This window comes from Tripterygium wilfordii, chromosome 7 (genome assembly GCF_013401445.1).
Source record: "Tripterygium wilfordii isolate XIE 37 chromosome 7, ASM1340144v1, whole genome shotgun sequence".
Lineage (NCBI taxonomy): Eukaryota > Viridiplantae > Streptophyta > Magnoliopsida > Celastrales > Celastraceae > Tripterygium > Tripterygium wilfordii.
In genome coordinates, this window is record NC_052238.1 from 15,410,147 (window position 1) to 15,433,706 (window position 23,560).

A 23,560-nucleotide genomic window follows, 5' to 3' on the forward strand; every position below is an offset into this window, starting at 1 on the left:
TGAGTATTTTTTTTGTCATAAAATTTGTGATCGTTATCTTTCGCATGTGCACTGGATAAATCTATTGGCCTGTGCCCAATATCTAGCAAACCACGCGTAGCAGATAAGCACGTGGTGATTACAAATTTAAATGTACGAGTTTAGTAGGAATCGAAGACTTTCTCCTAATCATTTAGGTAAGGAGTTGATTCCTTAAATTAGTAGAGTATATAAATAGTAATTGGACTCCATAATGTGTGATATTCTAATCAAATGTGTAAAATAAAGGCATACTGTAACATATATGGTGTTAAAATTATTATAAAAAATTACGTATAGGGGGTATTATGCATTAAGTGATAACAAATTAAAATAAATAGAAAACTGTCATGAGTTTGAAAAGGTATCATCGTTAGTCCATCTAAAATGAAGGACATAATTAGAAAATAGTGTCTAAATGGTTTGACAATTGTCCAAATTGAGACCATTTTCAAAATGGTCATATTATTGTCATGAAATTGTCTCGAAATATGAGTCCCGAAATGACTGTTTCGTAATTTTCGTTAAACTTAACAATATAAGGTTCAAGAATTATAAATTATTATACAAAATTGTCACCCAAACGGACACTTTAAATATTTTTAATGTTACTTGTACAATCTCTTCTTTGCAAAGTACAATAAGATTAGAGTGCTAATAGAAAAACAGACATAAGAGAGAAAATCATACCCGGTTATCATGGGCTCAGGCTATGAGGTGGGCTTAGCAAGTTGGGCTTACAAACAATATGGGCTTGGGCCCTTAATATAAGTCAACGGCCTGCTTCATGGAGTGGTGGAAGCGGAAAGTCGGGGAGAGAGGCGTCCAAGAAAAACTTGTAAGGGGAGATTGCTTATCTTGAATCCAGCAATCATCCTTCATTTCCTTATACTTTCCTTGTGATTTCAGTAAAAATTTCAAAAGAGTTTACTGCAATTTGCTAATTGTTTTTGTTTGTAAATCAGATTGTTCATCACACATGGCAGTCTGATGAATCCTTAACCATAGCCAATACCCTTAATGCTATGCTTGTTTTGAGCATTCGAGAAGGTTGCCAACAACCCCCTAACAGAGGTGATTAAGACATGTACTCAAATTGAGTGATAGACAAGTTCGAGCCCCCTCCCGCTTACTTACCCAAAGAAAAAGGGTTCGGGAAGGTTGCAATAGAAAAAATATGCCTTTTTTCCTATTGGAATTTGGAAAATCAACCATTGTGTGTTACCTATGGATTGATCAACATAATCAGAAAGGATTGACAGAGACTACTTTGTTACACTTGGTTGTTCACTAGCTTAGCTAGCTGTGTGGATCCTCATAAACCAGACAGTTCATCATAGGCACTGAAACAACAATGTTTGCATTCTACACTGGTCCAAAAGACAGCATGAAACTATCACAAATGGTGAGATATCATTGAAAGAGTTCATTAAAATGATAAACATATACAGAAACTATTTTATTGCATCACAATTTAATACTGCAAATCTTCTCCAGATCTTGAAGCCTGTGATTAGTTTCGCGGAAGGAGTAATGCTTTCATTACAAGAAACTCTCCTCTAAACCACCTTCTATAAAAAGGAGTAATGTTTTCATTACCGACAAGAAGATATTTATCTGCTAATATCAGTGTAAATACTATTGGCAATCCAAGATGTTGAGAGCAAGTCAATATCTGTTCTACTTCTTATCTACATACAGTTCGTGATTTTCCGGTTCGAGAAATCCTAAATCAGGATCATATAGATGTGTGTGTGGGGGGGTTAAAGCACATGCATGGCTAGGTAAATTATCAAGGAGAAAAAAAGAACTTACTTTGTAATACACTTTAACTGGAATAGCTACATAGGATCAACTGAAAAAACAAGAGAATCCATGCCCCCACAGTATCTTGGTCCAGTCTCTGTGGATCTTCAAAATCAGAATCCCTGAAAAGGGAATAAGCATTTGTAAATTTCAACCAGTCAAGGAATAGTCCAATACATCAATGATCTTTCAACAATTTGATTTGAGAGTCACATACCCATTATCAATCTTGCATAAAATATATTTATCATCTGTGTGGGGCAGGTTGTACAAAATCTTATTCACACAATCAGCATTTCTATCTGCACATTCCTCTCACACTGTACTGCATCTTGTTATAGATACCTTCTCAACTTCCTACAGCTGAATGTACCTATTAACTATATTGCTGTTTCTTTTTCTTCTTATTTTTGATTTCTCGACCATACTTAAAGATTCTATCAAGAAAAGATATTTCGCGCCTTTGCGGCTGCCTAGAACCAGCCGGTCAGCTCTTGGTGGTGGATTCTATTCCCTTCCCATTGTATGGTAGATCCCTAGCTCTATGGTCCTAACTCCTAACCAATGAAATCCCACATCATGTCGGGTGTTTCTATTTGAATAGGTCCTTGACAGAGTTACATCATGGTACAGAAAGTCGATGGTCATCCTAATCCACCATCTGCAAGTTGCAGTTGTGAAGGACCACTGGGAGAAGAAAATCAGTGTTTGTAGAGAGGGAGGGAATCCACACATATTGAATCCTATTGGAGACAGTACGTGGATGATAAGGATTCCAAAAACATCAATAAGACAGATTGTATCTCAAAGCATATCTCTTTTTATCGTACAGATTCCTAGAATGTTTGATGATCAGGTAACTTTCAACGATGATCACTGCTAGCTCCTTTAGCTTTTCATCAGAATCCCTTGAAGATGGCTTATGCAACTTGACAAGTGACAACTGTTCTGTGCAACCAATAATGCTAATTGAGATACTACTTTTTCCAAATTTTCTGCTCAAAACAAGTAATTCCTAACTAGGGAGGGTAAAAGAATCACAATTGTGTGGCAGCAACTGTGTTCTTATGGCTTATTCCATTACATATGAGAATCCTAATCCATGGGAGCACTATGCGTTAATCTGATATTATGTTCCTTCCATAATACCACTTCTAGGAGTTGATTCTGTGGATTCTTGATGTGAATAGGCTACAATGGAGTCTACTGGCAAGATATTAGCCAATATTGGCCAAATAGGCTGGGGCATAGCGGAACCTAAAGGTCCTAAACAGACATTAGTTGAACATAGCATTCATAATAAGCCGCCAATGATGAACTAGCGAGCAATAAGGAGTATAGGTAAACAACACCCGCGTACAAGGTTCTCATAGTGGACAGAGTCGGGGAGAGACAAGATGTATTGTACACAGACCTTACCCCCACACCCTTGCAACTCTACTACTAGGTCACATATGCGAAAGCCTAATAACATAATGGAAACAATATGCATTAATTCTTCAAGATAAAAGAGTTCGTCTGCAATCTGCATATGTTCAAACAAATTAAACAGAGAATGCCATGACAACTTTACAAAACCTCTACTTTTAAGCAAATCAGCCTAAATGAATTACTTCACACAAAGTACAGGTACATAGTAAAACACTTGATCACTCAAAATCGAAACACATGTGGGTCATAAGGAGTCCTAGCATCCGGTACAAGATTCTAAGATATTATAGCATTTTGGTTGCTTAGGAGAAACTTTATATCAGAATTTCTGCTCTGCCCAGCCATGCTGAAACAAACCTCCTTATCAGTTTTCATTTTACAATAAGGAGTAATCAAATAGAGAAAAGGGAAAAAAAAAAAGATTCCTAGCTATATTGGGTTAAAAATTAAAGAACAAAATGATAAAACTATACAAGCCAATCTTTGTGACTTCAGTAAAAAAGTCGTCTTGAAGTAACCGCAGAAGACAAAGCAAACAAATTGTCTACAGAGATCCTTGTTACATATAGCAGAACTGTGTTTTGTATTATTACCTAATTTGTGTTTTGGAAATGTATAACATATTTGATTATTTAATCCTGAGCAGGAAGATGCATACAAATAGTTTACTCTTACTAAATAACAGTAAAGAGACAAATAGAATATCAGTACAAAAGATGGGACTTTGATGGTGCAGCAAAGAACCAAATTTTCACGGATTTCTATGAGTATGTTTCTTGTTCCGAGATGATGTTTTGTTGTACTGACATGTTTTTGTTGTTATGCCTGAATGAAATTCTCCAACCCAAGTACAAAAGAAATAAAAAGACTTGTTTGAAAGGTTTTCACATACATTTCAATTAACTCAACCTAGTTGTTTATAAGCAAATCCCACCCCTTCTCACATTGAAAACGCGTATAAATAAACTTTGAAGATAAACCAATGTATACACAAAGAATCGGAGTCCAAGGAGGACAATATCGTATGAGAGGAGCTGACATAACCCAATCCCCAAAGACGCGTTCTCTAGGTCAACGAACCATTGGTGACGACCCATGAAAAATAAATTCGTGCGGGGCCCGTGACCCAAAGCGGATAATATCTTCAATGTATTTGGGCTATGAATTTCAACATATCACTCAATCACTGATGTTTGAATGAAATTATCTGTCCTACACGCTTTTAAGTTGTTACCAAGACACCCCGACCCTAGCAAGGGACTATTTAGTCAAATAGGCTCAGCTTGCCACTTGAACTTCCCCGGCCCCTTCGAAATACATTATGGAGATTTACAGCTTATCACAGACCAAACTGGCAAATCCCAAATTCAGGGTGTTATCCCTACTGCCATAAGAGTGCCTAGCAAATGTTGAGAAAACGCACTAAAATAATTCTACGGAACCAGAAGGCCAGCTAGAGTATACACTTGCAAAGATCACCTATGATGATGAGAAGATTACACAATCAAACTTCAGACTTCTGTTGCAGCAAACTTTTGTGAAGTAAAAGACAACAAATATGGATTGTGGTGCACACGTGAAAGTTTATTAGTGGTTTTGATTCTTTTGAAGCTTGACCCCACCTAAGACCCTTGTTTCTGGGAAGATAATAGAACAGAAAAGGTAATCTGCATAATATCAGAAGCTTTTTTTTTTGTTTTAACTTTTCTTCTGACTTTGTTTTCTTCCTTTTCAAGCATATCGCCATATCTTTTTTCAGTTTTTCTAACTCAGCAAATAGTACCTTATTTTCTGATAGTTGATAAGAAGATAAGAGGAAAGTAGAAAAAGACATGGATGCCAGAAAATTGGTGGAGATGGTAGCCCTTGACAGATTGAATAGTCAGAGAATCCAATCAGAGATGTCAAAAAATTTTATGGTGGATTAAGGTTTTCATATGTCCAAGAGTTCAAAAAACCTCCATCAACTCTTGTTAATTGAGGTTGCACTGTTTGTAGACCCTAATTTATTGGAGATATTGATTCTCTCCTCTCCCAAGTTGATGTTGTTCTTCCTGTTTGTCCTGCTTCTTTTGTGGTTCCTAAGGAGACAAATCATTAAAATTCTAAAAATTTTGTTTTTTTGAAAGACTTTCTTTGCCAACTGGCAGTACCCAACCTTACCCCCTCCTAGCCCTTCTTATAAAGAGCAAGCTTTGCCACCTCCTTTTCACATATCATCTGATTGACCTTAATCTTCTCTCTTTGACTCTTCATCATTCTAACCATCATATCCTCCTCCTTAGCCTCTCCAAGAAAAGTTTTATTCTCCACATTTTCATTCATTTTCTTAGAAATCTATGGCATCCAGTTCAATGTCATCGCGTGGCTCCTGTGGGTCTTGGACGGCCAAAGAAAACAAGGCCTTTGAGAGAGCTTTGGCTGTGTATGACAAGGACACCCCGGACCGTTGGCACAATGTGGCCAGGGCAGTTGGAGGAAAAACAGCAGCAGAAGTGAAGAGCTACTATGAGCTCCTCGAGAAGGATGTGGAGCACATTGAGTCAGGTCAAGTGCCAATCCCCAATTACAGGAATACTGGGGGGAGTAGCAATGGAAGCATGAGCGATGAGCAGAAGAGGTAGTATGTAAAACCTATTGTTCATATCTTAAACTAATGAATCCTGTGATATCAGCACAAAGAAACAGAATTCACAGCGTATTCCAACTAAATTTTCATTCAGATTTGTGCAGCCGATCCCAAAATATTTTGGAATAAGAATCAACCAAAATGGCGAAAAACCTATCATTATCTAATCATAACCCAGATAAAGTTCATATAACTAGAGGAATCTAATATCATTTTCTTTCTCTGATATGCAGGATGAAGAATTTGAAGCTCTACTGAGCATTAAGTGAGTCAACAACTAGCAGCAATAAAGAACTAGTAGGTCTGCTCAATGTATAACACGTAGGATAGATATATATAGCAGCATATAATGGTAAATTCAAGAATCACAAATATGTGATTCAACCTCATATGTTCCTCAGGTTTTTTATGTATCTATGTCTCATGCATTGACGGATGAATAGACATCCTCTAATACTGTTCTTGCTATTCCCTTTGTTTTCATTAATCTACTGCTGTTCATTGTTCGGATTTATAACCAATGTTTGACTGTTAAAAACTCATGAATGTATGCACAACAAAGAAGAAAAAACAAGCAAGTGAATAGGCGGGAAAGAAACAGACAATGAAAGGGGAAAGAAAAAAAAGGCATAGATGCTGCAAGGGAACTATGTTTCTGGCAACAACAGTTGACATGTGCAATCCTGTCTTTGTTGTCAAGTCCCTATTTGGGAGGCTCTCAAGATGTGTTACGTATTTAAAGGGATTAGACTGCTTTCATCATTAAACACATGTTAAGTAAATTTCAAAGGGTGCAGTGCACGAGTCCAGAGGTTTACTCCGGCAGGTGGGCCAAATGACACACAAGTTAAGTGTTAATAATGCCATCATTTTTAATGAAAAGTTGGTGGATGGGCACACACAAAGTTTTCATTTCTCTCTCTTTGACAAAGACAGATATCATCTTTTTGCAAACCTAGAATCCTCTACCCCAATAAACATTTTTTCTGTAGAGGACGTGGACACCCACTGTGTGTCCTGTAATGTCGCACCATTTTCCTTCAGGAAGAATATTGTTTTATTCAAAACCACAATAAAGTCTCAAACAACACTAGTTTATACATACAACTTCTACTGATGTCAAAATTTCAAAGGAATCTATAATTTCAACAATAAAGCCACAAAACTTCTACTGATTAACTGGATTCCTTTGGTTCTACATATTAAACAGTTGCTGATGAGAACAAATTTGCGTGTATTAAACAAAGAATAAAACTACAGTCACATGTGCAAATTCCAACAAGTAAAACTGAGAAAATAATAATAATAAATCAACAGATCAAATCATAAAACATAACCCCTATTGCTCGAGTTGGTTTTGTGCTTGATACATTACAATAACCACTTATAGGAAACCTGAGACCAGCAAAAGGAGTTAACTATAGGGTGATCTTTAACTGTTTTCATTGCAGTCGCAACTATGTTACCTCTGAATGTACATTTTAATCAAATCACTTTCATGCCAGCTAGATGACTAACAAGAATGATTAGCCATTCGCAGGGGAGCAAAGAAACTTATTGCATTCAATTTGCACCATCGAAGTTAAAAGGACGTATTGGATTCAGATCTCTAACAATGACCTTCATTGTGTTGTCACACCTTAACAATGAAATTTTGCACAAAATTTCAGAAGACAAATTTTACGTCAAGGTAAAACATCATTGCAGCTAACATAAATTGCTGCAAAGATGAACAATATGTATATATTACAGAGACACTCCCTTCACTCGGGGGGCCAGACTCCTTGTATATTAGTGAGGCCAAACTTGTGAAAGATCAGCAGGGAATTGATTTTTGAATTTACAACTTGAAGCTACTTGAGGATCTTGGATCCAATACCATATCACAAGAACTTGAGCCAATGAAAAATATTCTTATTTAATTATTACGCAGACAGTTCAACCAAGCCAATCAACCTTGACCAAACTTAAAAGTCATCAATCCACAATCAAATTGATCCCTAATCAAACTCAGCAGTGAGACATTTAACTAGTAGACACAGAGCAGTCCTAAAACCACATAGCTCAAATAAGCATTACTTTCATTATTTAAAAATCCATCCAAAGTTTCAATTTCAAATAGTAACTGTAGCATTGTCATGGGATACAAAATTCTAATCATATCCAAGATAAACAACATGCTTCTAGAATAAGATGTAGCTACCAGGAGAGGAGAGGAGGAAGAGACTTCAGTCTGCAACAGTTGTTTGAAGCGGAAGAGAACTCTCAACTTCTTTAGCATTGGCATTTCTTTCTGCAACAATTTTTGACATTCCAAACATCTGAAAAGAAGCAAGAGTTAGCCATCAGCAGCAAACAAGGAATGACACCATATTACATGGCAAGCAGTAATGAATGATAATTAAATTTGAAAATGAACCTTCTTGATGGACTTCTTAAAGCAATTTTTGTGTTCATCCATAGACGCATTAATGAACTCATCAATGTGATCTTTCACATCCTCCAAAAAAGAGGCATCATCTTTCTTCATCTTTCGACATGAAGACATGGCAGGGTTTGTGCCAGCAGCTGCTCCGTGTTTCTCAGTGTCAGTTTTTTGTGTCTCCATCCTCGGTATTTCCTAAAAGGTAATGAACCCTTCCATCAGATAAAATCAATGAAACCTTGAAGAAATTAACCCGACGGATCTTTTTGATAATTGTGCACTCGTTTTGAATTGGGTTCATGTGAAGAAATTAAATTACTTGACTTCTATTGAAAAAATTGTAGGGCCAAACTCTTTAAGAATAGCATCTTTTGCTTCACAATAATATGCAATCAAATAAGAAAAAATTAAAGAAAGAAACCAATCTGCTTCCCTCTTCCTTAATTTGGGAAAGGGACTGGCGGAACACCCTTTTTCAGCAGCTGGATTTTGACTTGAAAATCCAGCATATTTGAATCCATTAGGAGTTGTTCTGGGGATATTTCTCATCAGTTGCATAGTGGAAAAGAAGGAAATTACTCTACAGTGTCATATCTTAAGACGGGTAAGATTGGTTAACAAGAACAAATCGAGAATGTACTGAAGACCCAAAGCAAAACCATATAGCCCACATCTAAATGCCACCCAAAAAAAGGGATTCCTGAAGCTGTATTACAAAACAATCTGAAGTAATTTTCTAAGAATAAGGGCTGTAAGATTAGACTAATTCCACTATTCTTATAATTATAATACAAAGAGAGCTTAAGAAAGTTGTTAATACAATTTATTATCAACTAATCCTACTTGGTCCCACCCTCTTTCTCAAACTCAAAGAAGAAAACATGAGAGAGAACCATATGATTAAATATTTGTGGTCTTAGAGCCTAAACTTGAGTTGTTATTGTCACAAAAGATGCACATTCTGTTATGTTCTTCAAATACAAAACATGGGAACTTTTGCTGACCAAAATCAATTTTAAAATTACTAGTCATCAGTTTGGAATAGAAAGGGTTCGAGGTTCACATGGTGCAACTATTCCAGCCCACTCAGAGATCGAAATTTTGCTCTGGACGGCTTTGTTGTTAATCTTATACATCTCATTCTCGTATACCACTATTTGCATTCCATTATCACTCCCTCAAACACCCTCTGCCATCTCCAACCCAATATGCAAAAAAAATAATCACTATTTAGTCATCACTAGTTCATTCATGATAGTCATGGTAACTCAAGCAACTCCATGTTATTTACTCGCAATATGTCAAACCAATCCAAATTTGGCAGCACGTTCCATAAACAATAAACACGGTGTTCCATTACGTTTAATTTTTCAACCCTAAATCAGAAATCAAATGCTCACCCCTTGCGTTGCCTGCAAATCCCAAAATTTCCCACACACACACACAAAAACTATAGCATACCCGTACAATTTCTAACCTTCAAAACATCAAAAAGTGAACTTTAATTGAGCCGATAACGCTAACATCATAAACTTTACATCGATTTAGGTGGAATTAGTAGGTTTCTTGGCTACAGATAATCGAATTCGAATGATTAAATTCGTAATGGACTGAGATCAAGAGAAACACAAAACAAACAAACCTGAACAGTATTATCCGGCTGGAGTTCGACGACTATCTTTCAGACCAGAAGCCAAATCACTCTGGATGGTCTTACACCGACCTTCAAAGGGTATGCGTGCGCCTGTGCGTCTTTGGCGGTAACGAAGCCCCGAGCGGCCGCCTGTCTAATCGCCGCCACATACATATAGGCCCAGTCGCTATATGATGAATTGGGCTATATTGTTCGGGCTATCCATTTCTTCTGCTGGGCTTCATATTTGTTACTTGATTGCTTGTTTAGGCCCAATCTCTATATGTGATGGATTGGGCTATCCATTTCTTCTGATGGGCTTATCACAAACCCATAAAAATTATCAACGGGTCTGGATAAAAATCTAACCGACAATTTTCAAAAAGAAGATAGCCTCTCTTGACTCTCTCTTAGACTATAAACTTATCTTAATATTTATTATATATTTTAAAAATGGATGTGAAGTAACATGTTGTAATTATTTATAGAGAATATCAATCACGTAACGTAATGGTACCTGAACATAAATTAATTTTGATTAATAATTTTTTTCCTAGTCAATGATACTGGATAATTAATTAATATTCCTTATCTACTACAGCCGCAATGACGTTTTGGAAATAATATAGAGATTAAAAAAAAATTTATTAAAGACTTTGCCCCCTTGTACATATATGATATCTGTTGGACCGAAGCACTCAAATGCAAACTCATGAACTAACTAATAACAAGCCAGAGAATGAGAGGTGGTCTGGTTGGTCAGGTTGTCTGTCTAGGACGTTGAGGTTCAGGGTTCCATTCTCACCAGAAGATTGAGATTTGGGTAGAGCTGCTAGAGCATGACTTAGCATGTGTGTGACCTTATGAGCCTTTCGGAAAAAGAAAAAAAAAAAACTAATAACAAACCCAACATACATAACACATGGACTAAGCTTTAATAACCATGATATGAAATCTCGTAACTCTAACACTTAGCAGTCCAAGATCAATTCACCATTCTTTAAGAAGAGAAGATACGAAAGACTTAGGGTATCGTCACACCGACTCATCGTCGGGGGTTACATTTGTCAAGAGTTGAACAAATTGGAGCGCGATGCACCTTTGGTAACTCATGTTTATATGCACAACATACTAGCACACGATGCACAATGCCGGTTCCACCCTGTAACTTTGCAAGAAAATCAAAACAAAATTTTCATTCTTGCATGGTATAATTAATACAGATCGTCTAAGAACCAGATAGTAGCAATGAAATATCCCTCAACAAAGAGAAATATGGGTGAAACAAAATGTCGGCACCACCGTCTATTAAAAAAAAAGTGAATTATAATAATAACATTATAAATTATTTATATAAAGGTATATTATTAGGATGCTAAATTTTAACATGATCAAACATATTAAATAAAATAACATAATAGAATTATAGATTATGCATTCAAACTATAACAACATGATAACTCAAGATTATTTTTTAAGAAATTGAATATAATATTTATAGAAAAATAAAAAAAAAAGTCAAATGTCAAATGGTAAATGGTAAATGAGTATCAGATGATAAACGGTTATGACACGATTTCAGTTTTAAAATTTTAAATAATTTTTTAAACGATTTTGATATGAAAAACCTTAAATAAAAATAGTTTTAGTATTCAATAATCTAAAGGATTAGACGTTTAATTTCGACTTCACTTACCCGTTCCTGGACCCGCCTTGAAGCTTCCGCTCTCCACATCCACTCCCTCCTCCTCTCCCAAATTCAAAAATCAAAATTATTATTTTTATCTCAATTTTTGAAAAACGAGTTATTTCCATTGATTAGGATTTCCTAGATTTCTTATAAATCTGCTCTCTCACTCTCTTGCTCGCTCGCGCAATCAAGCTTGGGAGAGAGAGCAGAACCGAAATAGGAGTCATTTCAACCTTGAACAGTCTCTGTCATGGCGGTTTATACTGATTAGCTACCCATCGAACAATTCTCCGTTATCCAGATCCATATTCTCTTTCAAGTTTGAACACCATTTCTGTATGTATAGAAAGTCATACACAGCGCCCGCAGTGTGACCATTCGAAATAAAGAAAGAAAAAAAACCCCATTTCGTAATTTCATCAATTTGGGTTTGTTAATCAGACCCGGAATCCCGATATCGTTAGCGATTAATCATGAGTGCGAATGAATCCAACTCTTCCAATGGCGGATCCGGTGCGATTCAACTCCAGCAGAGCCGGCGATTACCCGATTTTATACAGAGCGTGAATCTCAAGTACGTGAAGCTCGGGTATCACTATTTGATTACCCATCTATTGAAGCTCTGCTTGGTCCCTTTGATGGCAGTCATTATTGTCGAGGCTTCACGAATGAACCCAGATGACGTTCACCAGCTCTGGCTGCACCTAAAGTACAACCTCGTCACAGTCATTACCTGCTCTGCTGTTCTCGTTTTCGGATCCACCATCTGCATCATGTCCCGACCGAGCTCCGTTTACCTCGTTGACTACGCCTGTTACCGTGCCCCAGATCATCTTCGGGTCAAATTCCATCAATTCATGGAGCACTCCAAGCTCACTGGAGATTTCGACGAGTCCTCCTTGGAGTTCCAGCGCAAGATTCTCGAGCGTTCCGGTTTGGGGGAGGAGACGTACGTCCCTGAAGCGATGCATTACGTCCCTCCGAGGCCGTCAATGGCGGCTGCGAGAAAGGAGGCCGAGGACGTGATGTTTGGTGCATTGGATATGCTCTTTAAGAACACAAACGTGAAGCCTAAAGACATTGGTATCCTTGTTGTTAATTGTAGCTTGTTTAATCCTACTCCTTCGCTTTCTGCTATGATTATTAACAAGTATAAGTTAAGAGGTAATATTCGAAGTTTCAATCTTGGTGGCATGGGTTGCAGTGCTGGTGTTATAGCTGTTGACCTTGCTAAAGATTTGCTGCAAGTTCATCGGAACACCTATGCAGTTGTTGTTAGTACAGAGAATATCACTCAGAACTGGTATTTTGGGAACAAGAAGTCTATGTTGATACCCAATTGCCTGTTTAGAGTTGGGGGTGCTGCAGTTTTGCTGTCGAACAAAGCCGTAGACAGGCGTCGGTCCAAGTATATGCTTGTTCATGTGGTGAGAACCCATAAAGGAGCCGATGATAAAGCATTTAATTGTGTTTATCAGGAACATGACGATCAGGGAAAGACGGGGGTTTCATTGTCGAAAGATCTCATGGCCATAGCTGGTGGTGCGCTTAAGACTAATATCACCACTTTGGGTCCTCTGGTTTTGCCTATAAGTGAGCAACTACTGTTTTTTGCCACCTTGGTTTCTAAGAAGTTGCTTAATGCAAAAGTCAAGCCTTATATTCCTGATTTTAAGCTTGCTTTCGATCACTTTTGCATTCATGCTGGTGGAAGGGCTGTAATTGATGAGCTTGAGAAGAATTTGCAGCTTCTGCCTGTTCATGTGGAGGCATCTAGGATGACTCTCCATCGATTTGGTAACACCTCATCGAGCTCCATTTGGTATGAATTGGCATACACAGAAGCAAAAGGTAGGATGCAGAAGGGGAACCGTGTCTGGCAGATTGCTTTTGGGAGTGGATTTAAATGTAACAGTGCAGTTTGGGAAGCTCTTAGAAACGTGAAGCCCTCTGTTAATAGCCCTTGGGAAGATTGCATCCACAGGTATCCAGTGCAGACAGTTGAGTAGTTCAACAACACATTGGTTAGACCCTCTTAAATTTAGTGAAGGTTACCTTGATAGATTGATTCACAAATGTTCACGTTCACTTCTTGTTGCCATGCTATATTTCCTTCTTTTGTAACCTGTGCTGGGGTGAAGATATGACTATTTTGGTGTTGAAAGTCATAATGTCTTCTGTGGCTTGGAAATCATGAAAATGTGTCGTCAAGTATCTGTTCTTGCGTTTGTAGTTATTATGCAGAACAAGTTGGTGTTTGTATCAACAACATGGTGTCTGCCTCTCCTCTTCTCAGAATCACAAAATTTGCTTGTAAACTCATTTTATTCAGTTTTCAGCAGATTCTGATGTATGAATCAATCATCTCATATTTGTATATCAATCAATTTCAAAGAAGTTGCTTACTATGCCGAATTAATATCAGAAGGAAATTCTTGAAACATAGCTTCCAGACGCCGCCTCATGAAGATTATTATATGATTTGCTCTAAACATTAATCCTGCTAAATCAATTGATCTGTAGCTTAACTAATGCCTTCTTAGAGAATTTATAAGACAAGACTAAGATTTTCCTGCTTAAATTTGTGGTGAGTTTACAGTATGTGGATTATCGTGCTTGGATTATAACAAACGATCTTTATAGGTGAATAACTTCTATGCGCAAAGCTCCTGCAATGGGCGGGTTCTGGACATGAAGGATTTACGCAGACCTTACACTCACATAATTTGTGAAGAAGCTGTTTCCAAGAACTGAATCTATGACCTCTAGGTTGCTCCCCTACAACTCTACCATTAGGTCACATATTTGCCTATTACAGTGAGCTTTATAATATCAAAAATATGATCGACTTTGGTCTGGGTATCCTGAAAGTAGAAGCAATATCAGCCTCCCATTCACACTGGCAGGTATGGTAATGTCTGGATTTTCTATTCTTCTACCACTACTTTATATGGACTTAAACCTCTCTTTTTTTCCTTTTTGCATCTGATACAGGACATGCTTGGCTTTTGCCCAAATGAGTTGGCTGCTTGAAAAGGTATGTCAATGACTTATCTCCTGCACCTACCCATTTCCCTTTTAAAGATATTCATTTAGGTAGTGTTGCTGAATTTTCTCTTGCGCTAGCACTGCTTCTTCCGGACGTCATTGACAAATACATGCAATATTTGAGGACTCATCATATCTTCTGTGAATGTTTTGTTTTCATTTAGGATATTTCCTCTCTTGTCAACTACTTGCCGTATTTTATTTTTTTATCTGCAGTTGATGAAAATGATATTGAACCTTAAAAAAGCATAAATTATGTCTTGCTGGAAGCCCTTCTGTACAGACTCTTGAATTTTGGCTTATTGTAAGATTTTTTTTTGTGAAGAAGTGAACTACGTACATTGCTTGAATGAAGCTCCTGGAAGAAAAGGAAAACTTTATATCTGATAAAAGATCTTTAACTACAATAACCGTCTTGCAGGAACAATCGGTATGAAATTCAAATCCGGACCTCATTCGTACATAATTTCGACAGTCTGTCAGACTGTATTCGAATTTCTGTAGTCGATCACAGTAAATTGCTTCGTGATGTTTGTACTCTCTTTACATTTTTTAGTCCGATTCGAATGTGCTGGGAGGGGAGCTTTCCCTCTAAGTTGGGATGTTCAAATGAAATTTCCGGCTGTTAAAGTTGAAAACCAGTACTTTGTTCTGTTGCTACTCCATGCTGCTTCATATACACTTGAGAGAAACTTTTAGTAACTACTCTCTTCTTTTTTTTCTCCCATTTCTTCTGTTTTGGATCTCACTTAGTCAAGTAATGACACATTGTTCTCGCTTGTTGATGTCAGTGTACACAGGGTGGTGGGGTGGACTCAACTCAAATGAGGTTATTATCTGATTTACTTGTTCGGAATTAAATCAATCCGAGTTTTCTCAATTAAGTACGTCCAAAATCCAATATGGGTTAAGGTCCGGACATGCAAATATTTCATAAACACGTACGTGTTGTTGTCTGACGCAGAACCAACCCGTAACTGATTTTTTTCCCATCCCTAGTCCTAGACTTGCACAAATCAATGCATGTGTCTTAAGCTACCTATGACTTGTCTTTCCCTTATTTATTAATTTCTGGATTTACATGGAGGACTGGAGTTGAGATTCCCCTTCAGGCAGTTGTATTGAATTGGGTGATATAAAATAACTGATAATCAGATTGCCATTCTTTTAAAATGTTATTTGTATGTGAATTTAAAATGTTTATAGACATATGTAAGGATAAGAATCTTATTGTAATTCTTAGATTTTACACACATAATAATAATTCCTTAGTTAAATGTCATTAAATTTTTTTTCGTATATGTGTGGGGGTCTTACAGCCTGAGTTTAAGCCTACATCAGATGTTCAAAAGCAAGCTTATATGTTGTTCTCGGGTGTTTTTCTTAAATTATTTTTATGATGATGTTATCTGAAAATCTAAAAATTGTTTTGTTTGCAAACTCTGGGCCTTAATTTTCCTTTTCATGATTGTGAGCCCAAATTTAAGAACATGATTGAGTCCAACTTATTATATAGGGTCTATGGGACTGAACCCAGACCAAGCCCATGAATGTCAAGTTGGACTTTACTACATAGGCATTTCGTAATCCTGTGCCCAATTTTCTCGTCTTCAATACAAGGTACCTTCCATGCATTCCTGATGGATGGTTAGGGGGGTTAGGGGTTTGAGAGCTATTATCCCTAAATCTAAAAAAGGAGGAAATTTCTCTTTAACCATAACACTATCTAATTTATAAGTAGATTCATATGTGATGTAAATATGTAATTGAAGGTATCGGGTCATTGGTCGGGTTTTGGACTGTGCCATTGTTTGGGCTTGGCCCAAATTTAGTTCATGTGATTGGGCTTTGAGCTAGGCATGACCCAAAACTAAGGCCCTGCCCGATGTCCTTTCAAGCTTGGGTTGGCCCTTGGCCTACGGGCTATTTGGTGATGTGGAATAGACAATGAGTGTTAGAAATCTACACTCCATACACATTAACAATATTGTCAGCTTTACATTATCCGATTTCCTTAGATATATCAAGCCCGCATGATTTTATTTCCTCCAAGTCCAACTATTACATGCAGAAGAACAACTCACTGAGCAAGTCCAGTTACTATGGCTCAAAACCCAACTCATTAGAATCAAGAAAAAACTTTTTTGTTAAGTAAGGGGTGGGCTTAACTTTATAAATCACTTACCCAACCAATGTGAGATTCCTAACCATGAGCTTGTCAAATATTGGTGGATAGAACTCTTTTACTTTTTTAAAAAAAGTTCTTATCTTTTTTAATTTTTTTAATGAAGAAAGTAGATAGAACTTTTTTTAGAATTTTAAGTACTTTTGAAGTACATGCACACATTAATGAAAAAGAACAAAATCATAAATCCTAGAGATTGTGCATATATATATATATATATATATATGCTTTGTAAAAATATTTGCTGACAAGTGATAACATGCAAGCTCAAGTAGCAAAATCGTTGAACTAGAAATAATTAACTGTTTATGTCTTGGGAGGTAGTAGTAGCGGAGTTGTAGTAGTTGGGTAAAGGGACACGACCGGACTCAATACGGTGGAGATCCTCAAGGAGAAGATGGTAGTGGGTCTTCACTTCCTCCGCTGATTTTCCACCGCCCACAGCATTGGCCACATTTTGCCACCGCTCCGGGGTGTCCTTGTCGTAAATGGCTAGTGCCTTCTCAAACACTTTGTTTTGCTTTGCCGTCCAACTAGAGGAGCTGCTGCCGCTTGAGTCTCTAGAAGCTTGGCAGCTTGAAGCCATAACTCAGCCTTAATATGCTAAGTTCTCTAACCTATAGTAAGCCCATCAAAGACAATAAGAATATATATAGAGAGAGATAAATATATCACAACGGTTGGATATGTCCCAATCAATGAATTTATATGGACAAAGCCCACCCTTATATATCAATTAGACATTTTCGTGGGCTTAAGTGACTTGGGTTAATGTTCAATTGTTGGGATCATAAGTAATAAATCCACGAAGGTGATCCGACGTACTCACGTGAATCGAAACTTTAAAGTGAACAATATAATTCGCACGTACGAGGTGTCGATCTATGATAGATATGGATTCTCTCCCTTGTCTTCAACAATACATACAAGTATATATATACAAGATTCCAAAAAGTCACAGCTGGGTAGCTTAGCTAATGCATCTGAACCCCACAACAGTGATCACATTATTTTCTTGTTTCATGCGTCTCTGTAGACCAGACATCAGGTGCTGCAGTTGCATGGTGTCAGTTGGGGTTACTCCAGAAACCCTGTGTTTTTTTTGTCTTTGCCTCAAGGTATATAAACGCTTTATAATACGGGACGTGTTGGACGGCACGGTCCGTGATAAACCCGGCCCAATAATTTGTAATAGACTGGGCCTGCGTTTCCGGCCCCACGAGCCTGTTTGGCCCGTTAGAGATGACTTGTAGTGCGGGGCCCAGGCCTTCACGAGCCGATCCTCTCAATTTTAATAAAATGAAGTCATTTAATAATTAATAGGGGATTGTGATGTAATGGTTAGTATGTGATGTCCTATGTCGGATGCTCAGCTCCGGCGATGAGAAGTTGGGATGAGAGTAAACTGACTACTGAGCTCCTGAAGGCTGTGGAGATGGCGGGCTACGAGACCCCAACTCCAATTCAGATGGCGGTCATTGCACTTGGTTTGGGCCAGAGAGATGTCATTGGCATTTCCAAGACTGGTTCTGGACAGACTGCTGCCTTTGTTTTGTCAATGTTTACTCGTACCTCATGCCTACCTATGAGTGAGGAGAATAAGGCTCAAGGGCCTCATGCTTTCATCATTGCACCCATTTACTCTGAAATTTAGACAAGAATGGAATTGTGGGTGGGTAGAGACGGGAGATATTTTAGTGGGTAGATTAACGCCACAGATGACAAATGAGTCATTGTATGCTCCCGAAGATAGGTTATTATGAGCCATACTTGACATTCAGGTGTCAAGTTCAAAGGAAACTTGTCTAAAACTCCCTACAGGGTCCTAGTTATTGATCTTAGATGGGTCCAGGAAAAAGTGGGTTTGGATTCTAATTCAGAAACAATTCTAATCTGCTGGGTATTTCAATTAGGCAGGGTTTTGAGGTTGTGATTGCAATTCCAACTTGTTTGATGGGTTGTATTGAGGGGTGTTAATGGGGTCCAGCAATGGGTTATGGTCATTTTTCAGATTTCCTTTTATTGCTTCATGTTAAATTTGAATAGCTTTATTGAATAGGGAGAAGGAACAACAAGAGAATAGAATAAATTTGTATAATTAGAAATCAACCTTGGACACTACACACTCAGAAAAAGAAAAGGTTGAGGCTTTAAATGGATTTAGCTGTGGGTTTTGAACAAGTTTGCAGTTAAAAGTAATAATTGAAGAAATACACCTGCAAATCTTTCATCCATGTATGGAAACAAAAGTAATGAATACCCATAAACTCCAGTTTGAATAGTAGAAAAGCACATGGCTTGTGATGTAAGAACAAATAAGTGTCTTAGTTTGATAGCTTTGTTTGCTGAATAGAAGAGACTCCTCTCCTTCTCGTTCCCCTTCCCTCTCCCCTGTGTCTGTTGTGAGAATTTTATGCTCTACACCTCATCCTGCACTTTCATTGCCATCATGCCTAGACAATGGGAATTCGGATCCGGATCCGGCGGCCGGCAGCAATCGAAGTTTTCAAAAGGGAAAACATTCCAGTTCTTCCAGATTATCCTTGAGGATTCCATCCAAGAGAAGAAGCTGGTATGTATTATTTCACTCAAAAATTCTTTTGCTTTTCATTGCTCATAGACGTTTGAGATTGATATGGGAATTTAAAAACCTTTGTTTCTCTGCTGCTAACCAAGGAAAGAGTGGAGATTTGATCATGAAACTAAGTGAGATACTGTGTGATAGATATTTGTTAATTTCATTTCTTCATAATTGATGATCTGCTACTAAAATGAGGAAACAAGGGATCTGCGGGGGTTTGCTTTCTGATCTGCAAGATCTTTGGTGTTAGATGATTTGTTGAGCAAATTTAAAGAAAACTATTGTTTTCTTTTGGAGTTAGTCATCCTGGAAGGCTCCTCCCAGTTAGGGATTCACTTTCATGGAGAGTTTTTAACTTTTCAAATTCATAATCAATCTAAGCACAGAGAAAGTGTGATTTAACTTTTATTTAAGCGGAACATAATCTTTGTGTTGACTTGGTTGGATGAACTGTGGCTAATGATGCATATGATCAACTGTTTATACATCAGCAGGGTCAGTTTCTTGATTTTCTGTAAAATTTAACTTTGTCAATCATGTTTCGTTCATGGTAGCTCGAATGACAGTAAAACATTAATAGTTCTACTGTGATGTTCTCTGGCATGCCAAATGTAGCAGCATTGTTTGTTTGATGACAATGAGAAGTCTAAGTTGAAGAGCAAAATTTTTCCTTTTTCCACATCTGTTTTTGAAAGTTTTGTCATCTTTTGGTCTTGTTACCCTACAACCAATTTGTAACATGAAACCTGCAGAAACTCCCATTGAAATTCACACAGAAATTCGGAGTTGAACTTTCAGAGTTTGCCATCCTCACTGTCGCGGATGGTGCTGTTTGGCAAGTAGGATTGACAAAAAGCAGTAGCCGAATTTGCTTTGATGAAGGCTGGGATGAATTCACAGTACATTATTCACTCAGCCATGGACACTTCATAGTCTTTGCTTATGAAGGAGATTCTGCGTTCAACGTCCACATATTTGATAAGTCTGCGTGTGAGATTGTTTATCCACATGTTGATCTAGGTAATAGTTACCCCTCTTCCAGTCAAGCAATTATGTCCTTTCACCATTTAGACCATTGTTTCTTTAATTGGCACTTACATTCACAAAATGCAGTGGAAGTTGATTTTCCAGCCGATAAGGAAGATGAAGATGATCCACCAACTCCGATTACTCATCGCCAATATCGTAGTAGACAGTCGAACGTGTCTGAAGGGAGCAGAAGGGCATTGGATGCTGCTAAAGCAATGAAGCCAAAGAATCCCAGTTTCATGATTGTCATGAAACCATGTGATCTGCATAGAAAAGCATTAGTAGGTCATTGAATAACAATTAACAAATGAACGTTACACGCTATAATGACGGAGCTTAATTGTGCAAATTTGTTTCTGTTTTTGCAGCATGTTCCTGCCTTATTTGCAAGGTATCATCTGAATGGGAAGCCAACCAACATGACAGTTGTGGCTTCTACTGGAAGAGAATGGACACTCAACGTGCGCGAGACGAAAGATGGTGCCCTACTCTTTTCAGGTGGATGTTCTCAATTTATTGCGGACAACAAGTTGAAGAACGGGGACATTTGTGTGTTCGAACAAATAACGAAGGATGTTTCCTTGGAAGTAACTGTGTTTCGTGCATCTCCAGAGTAAAGCTTGAGTATGCATGCAGTATCTTGGCTTTTCTGTTGATTTGATAGGTATACTCCATATGCAAACGTTTGTGTGATTTCGCGGATCTTTTGAAGGAAGCCTAGAGGTATCTGTTGATCTTAACTCTCTGTGAAGAAAGTAGAAAAACTATATTCTTGAAGGGAGCTATAGCTAGCATTTCTGCCATAGCCCGTTTAACGGGATTTGCCTGTTAACTTGTAGGAGTAGAATGTTAACTTTCTTGAAAGTATTTAGGATTATTGAAATGACCAGAGTCTAATGGTATAAAATTACTTTCATGTTTTTTTTACTATCTAGTTTGTAGTCTGGAAATTTAAAATGTCTACCATTTCAGCTACGATTCTGCATTAAGGTTATAGTTTTCAGTTCCCTTTAGTCTTGGTTGATACAATGGTAACAATTTTTGACTGTGAAATGCAATATTAGAGTCTACAAGAAGTGTGGTTGTTTTTTGAATTCTGCTTACTATGCACTTCTGTTACTTGTCGAGCATGAACATCGAGACCTTACAATCAATACTGACAGCATAAAACAAGTGCTGAAGCAAGAGTTCTTGAGCAAGAGTCATGATACTTATGTTTGAGTAAGATGACCACAAATAGTGTCTTCTGTTATCATCCCCATTTGGACTTATCTGTGTGCCGCAGTGAAAGCTGAAAAGAGCAGAATGATAAATTCATTTCATGGGTCTTGGAAGGACCTAGCTATGGCAGAAAGTGGAAGAAAAACAGATTCATTTCATGCGTTGGCACTGAATCTTGGCTCGCATTTAAGTTGAATGATTGAAGCTTTTTCTTCTCATTGTCTTGCTAATGCACTGCATTAGTTATTAGTTGGAGATCAAGTGATTTATCTTTTCCATGTATGAAGGAATATATACTTGCTGGCTGGTTGGTCTGCAGAACCTTACATTTGCACCCACCACTAGTTTAATTATGAGGTGCAAGAAGTTCCTTTTTTTTTTTTTTTTCTCTGATGGAAAACCAACTTGAAAATTTGCACTAGTTTTTCAGATGAATCAGAGATCCTTATCAATACGGGCTTTGGATGCTAGAAAGTGTGATTTCAAGCCCATTAATCTTTAATGGCCTTTTTCGTCGTAAGTTGTAACTACATACCATCACATCTTGGGCCAAGGTGGAGCAGGGGACTAAGGATGGCAATTATTACCCGATCCGCTCCAACCCGAAGGCCCCACCCCCGACCCATGTAAGTTTTCCCCGATCCAAATAAGATCCATGCGGTGTCAAGACTAAAATCTCATATTGATGAGGCTCTGGGGAAGTCGAAATAGGAGAGCACTCATCTTGAGGTGGGCTTACTACTTAGATGCTTTCAGTAGTTATCCGCTCCGCTGGCAAACTCAACGGAGTAATTTATAAACAAAACTCAACTCCTCTCACATTATAGATGCGTTTTTATAGGTCTAAGTACCAATAGCCACGGCTGATTAAGATCAACCTGGACCTGGTATACAGAAAGAGGTGACTGAGATAGGTACGAGCTTGTTGGGCCTTGTCATTGTTTAAATGGGCCGGACTTTTTGTTGATCGAAAAGCAGAAGAGGTGACTGGGACAGGTACGCGCTTGTTGGGCCTTGACATTGTTTAAATGGGCTGGCTTTTTTTGTTGATCCAAATTCCAAAAGCACATATCTCAAAGCCCAATAAAGAGAAAAGGCCCAACTTATAACTTGTAAAATTTTATGACCCACTTTTATTTAAACTTTAGACTGAAGACCCATTTACAAACTTAAATTTGGGCCTAAAATAATAACCTAGATTGCTGTTTGTCATTACTCATTTGACACTTTTCTTTTTTTTTAAAACAAGGAAGGATATCATACCCGCACTCACAAAAACTTCTCACCTAATGACAAAATAAGTTGAGCCTAAATTCAATTTGGGCCACGGGGTTTTGCTGCCAATGGAAATCAAATTTAAAACTTTGCAAATTCATACCGTTTAACCCAGATATATTCATCAAATCTAAACCCTAAAGTCAGTGTGACACGCATTGTGGAGGAAAGAAGGCTTTTGACTATTTATCATGGCCAAAAAGAAATACCATATCTCATCTTTAAATCAAATCTGTCCCCAAATCTCGTCATATTGTCTATGAAATTCTGGATTTTGAAACTCTCAAATGAAATCATTATGTAACAAAGGCCCCATACAATACCCAATTACACACAGGGGTGCCACACGAGTGTGGTTCAAAAAGTTTTCAAGCTCTTTCTTCAAGCTTATCATCATCATAATATGATACCAATATGGATCAATTACAGCTGGCTCTCTCAAAATCATAATCTTCAATGACTCTCAATCACACAACCAGCCTTTGCCTTTACAGTTGGAGGAAGGAACCCACTTTTAATTGCCCAAATCCAGGTGAAGGCCCATTTAGTTTCCACTTTCAAAACCTAAGTTGAGCATTTACTTGTTGGC

The 23,560-nt window shown here is 37.7% G+C and overlaps 5 protein-coding genes across 9 annotated transcripts; 3 read left to right on the top strand and 2 right to left on the bottom strand.

Moving 5' to 3' along the window:
• Positions 1-1,787: 1,787 nt before the first annotated feature.
• Positions 1,788-10,108, bottom strand: LOC120002235. Of its 2 annotated transcripts, XM_038850913.1 has the most exons (4): positions 9,952-10,108; positions 8,304-8,504; positions 8,094-8,205; positions 1,788-1,947 (listed from the first exon to the last, which is right to left on the bottom strand). In XM_038850913.1, exons 2-3 carry the CDS (start codon positions 8,490-8,492, stop codon positions 8,113-8,115), a joined length of 282 nt encoding a protein of 93 aa, XP_038706841.1. In that variant the 5' UTR covers positions 8,493-8,504; positions 9,952-10,108; the 3' UTR covers positions 1,788-1,947; positions 8,094-8,112. The 2 variants fall into 2 exon arrangements, with proteins under 2 accessions (XP_038706841.1, XP_038706840.1); XM_038850912.1 differs by lacking the exon at positions 1,788-1,947 and having other exon boundaries at positions 7,932-8,205.
• On the top strand, positions 3,657-6,352 carry LOC120002234 (protein RADIALIS-like 1). Its single transcript, XM_038850911.1, has 2 exons — positions 3,657-5,875; positions 6,118-6,352. The coding sequence occupies exons 1-2, from the start codon at positions 5,595-5,597 to the stop codon at positions 6,140-6,142; spliced, it is 306 nt and encodes a 101-aa protein (XP_038706839.1). The 5' UTR covers positions 3,657-5,594; the 3' UTR covers positions 6,143-6,352.
• Positions 10,109-11,629: 1,521 nt separating the features above from the next.
• LOC120002233 (3-ketoacyl-CoA synthase 4-like) lies at positions 11,630-15,814 on the top strand. Of its 4 annotated transcripts, none has more exons than XM_038850909.1 (4): positions 11,630-13,616; positions 14,276-14,538; positions 14,627-14,669; positions 15,472-15,814. In XM_038850909.1, the coding sequence occupies exons 1-2, from the start codon at positions 12,106-12,108 to the stop codon at positions 14,277-14,279; spliced, it is 1,515 nt and encodes a 504-aa protein (XP_038706837.1). In that variant the 5' UTR covers positions 11,630-12,105; the 3' UTR covers positions 14,280-14,538; positions 14,627-14,669; positions 15,472-15,814. The 4 variants fall into 4 exon arrangements, with proteins under 4 accessions (XP_038706837.1, XP_038706836.1, XP_038706835.1 ...); XM_038850908.1 differs by lacking the exon at positions 15,472-15,814 and adding an exon at positions 15,102-15,339; XM_038850907.1 differs by lacking the exon at positions 15,472-15,814 and having other exon boundaries at positions 14,627-15,039.
• A 179-nt stretch (positions 15,815-15,993) lies between these two features.
• On the bottom strand, positions 15,994-17,451 carry LOC120002647 (protein RADIALIS-like 4). The gene is made up of 4 exons (XM_038851408.1): positions 17,169-17,451; positions 16,866-16,926; positions 16,305-16,367; positions 15,994-16,012 (listed from the first exon to the last, which is right to left on the bottom strand). The coding sequence occupies exons 1-4, from the start codon at positions 17,449-17,451 to the stop codon at positions 15,994-15,996; spliced, it is 426 nt and encodes a 141-aa protein (XP_038707336.1).
• A 1,092-nt stretch (positions 17,452-18,543) lies between these two features.
• On the top strand, positions 18,544-21,551 carry LOC120001840 (B3 domain-containing protein At1g49475-like). Its single transcript, XM_038850327.1, has 4 exons — positions 18,544-19,437; positions 20,199-20,466; positions 20,560-20,756; positions 20,844-21,551. The coding sequence occupies exons 1-4, from the start codon at positions 19,279-19,281 to the stop codon at positions 21,090-21,092; spliced, it is 873 nt and encodes a 290-aa protein (XP_038706255.1). The 5' UTR covers positions 18,544-19,278; the 3' UTR covers positions 21,093-21,551.
• Positions 21,552-23,560: the final 2,009 nt, after the last annotated feature.